The sequence below is a fragment of the Penaeus vannamei genome, chromosome 28, assembly GCF_042767895.1.
Source record: "Penaeus vannamei isolate JL-2024 chromosome 28, ASM4276789v1, whole genome shotgun sequence".
NCBI lineage: Eukaryota > Metazoa > Arthropoda > Malacostraca > Decapoda > Penaeidae > Penaeus > Penaeus vannamei.
Window position 1 is genome coordinate 21,395,780 of NC_091576.1, and position 2,500 is coordinate 21,398,279.

Consider the following 2,500-nt stretch of genomic DNA (forward strand, 5'->3'; position numbering starts at 1 on the left):
GGCGGTGGAGGAGGAAAAAGTACCAGATATGGAGGACCAACCAATAACTTCGGTGGAGGAGGTGGCGGGGGCTCCTTTGGAGGAGGAGTATCCTTCGGAGGAGGATCTTTCGGAGGTGGTGGTGGGTCCTCAGGGGGAGTAAGTACAAGTTACACCGGACCAAGGAATAACTTTGGAGGTGGAGGTGGCAGAGGATCCTTCGGCGGAGGCAGCGGTCGCTTTGGTGGCGGATCTTCTGGCGGAAGAGGTGGAGGAGGATCCTTCGGCAGAGGAGGAGGCAGCAGTCGCTTCGGTGGCGGAAGGGGCGGCGGAGGAGGATCCTTCGGCGGGGGAGTGAGCAACACTTACAGCGGTCCAAGCAATAACTTCGGAGGCTCTGGCGGAGGCGGTGGAGGAGGATTCGGTGGTGGATCCTTTGGAGGAGGATCCTTTGGCGGCGGAGGCGGTGGATCCTTCGGAGGTTCAGGCGGCGGTGTATCTGGCAGTTACCTGCCGCCCTCGGGGAAATAACTGCATCTACGGGGGATTAAATGTTCAGTTGAATTAATGTAATTTATGTTATCAGAATAAATTATCCAACTATCAAGTGATTTTTAGAGTCGTTGGTATGTGACATGGCATACTCTGAATACTGGAATGATAATAGGAAGGATAATGATAATACTGATAACATCTTGGTAATCAGTATGATGATATAAATAGTGTTAATTTCAGTGATAATAACAATGCAAATATATCATTATGAATATATCACAACATACACATTACATTCAAATACACCTTTAAATGTGTGTGCCTGTGTGTGTGTGTATATATATATATATATATATATATATATATATATATATATATATATATGTATGTATGTATGTATGTATGTATGTATATACACTCATATATATGTATATATATATATATATATATATATATGAATGTGTATCTATATACATATATTTATATATACTCATATATATGTATATAAAGGCTTATATGTGTGTGTGTGTGCGTGCGTACATACATATAAGCATATATGTGTGTGTGCGTGTGTGTGTGTGTATGTGTGTGTGTATATATATAGTTGTATACATATCTATATCTATTTCTATTTCTATACATATACATATATGTATATTACATATATGTGTATATATATACATGTATGTATATGTATATATAATTACATATATGATATTCATTTATGTGTATGTATATGTATAGATATAAAAATAGATAAGATATGTATATGTATATATACACACATACACACATACACACACACACACACACACACACACACACACACACACACACACACACACATATATATATATATATATATATATATATATATATATATATATATATATATATATAAAGAGAGAGAGTCGGGGGTTATTCACATGATGTTCTATATACTAATACGAATGATACAGATTCTATAACGTGTGAAGTCACACCTTATTGTATGGGTGATACATTGCAATGTATTAGCAGTAAGCTCTCTACACTTAGATACTTATAGAGTAAACACTTTGTAAGTTAAGGGTGTGTAATTTGAGGTATATTTGGTTACTTATGTCCCCGAGTTCATTAAGAAATAAGTAGGTCGCATAAAAAAACATAAAAATCTATTCGTTTATGAATTGCTGCTTTTTGAAATTGTTCATTCTCTACGTAAAACGTCATCTGCTGTAGCCATTTCTGAAACAGAACCCGCGGCACCACCAATCCGGTAGGAAAGTCATGAATTGGGTTCCTCTGGCCCGAGGCCGTGAGCTGTGTATGGTGTGAGAGGAAATGGGACCTGTTGAGCGGGAATTGTGCATCGGAAATGCATTATGTCCCGAAAATGAGCAACGAAGAGAATGAACCACCGCATGCAACCTACAATGCTCCAATTCAAGTGATCAGTCGATCTTTATGTATAATGTTGTCTTCAATATCCATTAAATCCTGCGAGGTTCTTTTTTAATGTCAATTTTACAAAGAACGTACGATTCTGTATACATATGTACATACAAACATATATTTGTATATGTGTGTGTGTCTGTGTGTATATGTGTCTGTGTGTGTATCCACATACATTTAAATATACATGTATATACATATATAAATAAATAAAAAATCTTCCCACTGCTGCTGCGCGTCATGACTGGTAATTGTTGGCATGGGTAAAGGGACACATTTCGTGACGTCACCGGAACTAATTCGTTAAGGTGACGCTATAGGTTCTTTTTCATATCCGAAATTGCAGGCGAAGCGTGTTTCTGTAAAAGACAAAAAATGATACTATGTGATTAAACATTCTTTAATCAAATATCTCCATACGTTAATTTATATATATATATATATATATATATATATATATATATATATATATATATATATATATGCATATATATATATATATATATATATATATATATATATATATATATATATACATACATATATATTCTTCATATATTTTATACCGCGCATGTTCTTCTATGAACATGTC

The 2,500-nt window shown here is 35.7% G+C and overlaps 2 protein-coding genes across 2 annotated transcripts in view; both read left to right on the forward strand.

Moving 5' to 3' along the window:
• Positions 1 to 510, forward strand: part of LOC138867114 (loricrin-like) — a 2,352-nt gene extending 1,842 nt beyond the window's left edge. Inside the window, exon 2 of the mRNA XM_070141568.1 lies at positions 1 to 510. This exon is cut by the window's left edge and continues 600 nt beyond it. Within this exon, the coding sequence (XP_069997669.1) occupies positions 1 to 510 (510 nt within the window).
• Positions 511 to 2,479: 1,969 nt separating this feature from the next.
• Positions 2,480 to 2,500, forward strand: part of LOC113808667 (uncharacterized) — a 2,001-nt gene continuing 1,980 nt past the window's right edge. The window contains exon 1 of the mRNA XM_070141569.1: positions 2,480 to 2,500. This exon is cut by the window's right edge and continues 38 nt beyond it. Within this exon, the coding sequence (XP_069997670.1) occupies positions 2,480 to 2,500 (21 nt within the window).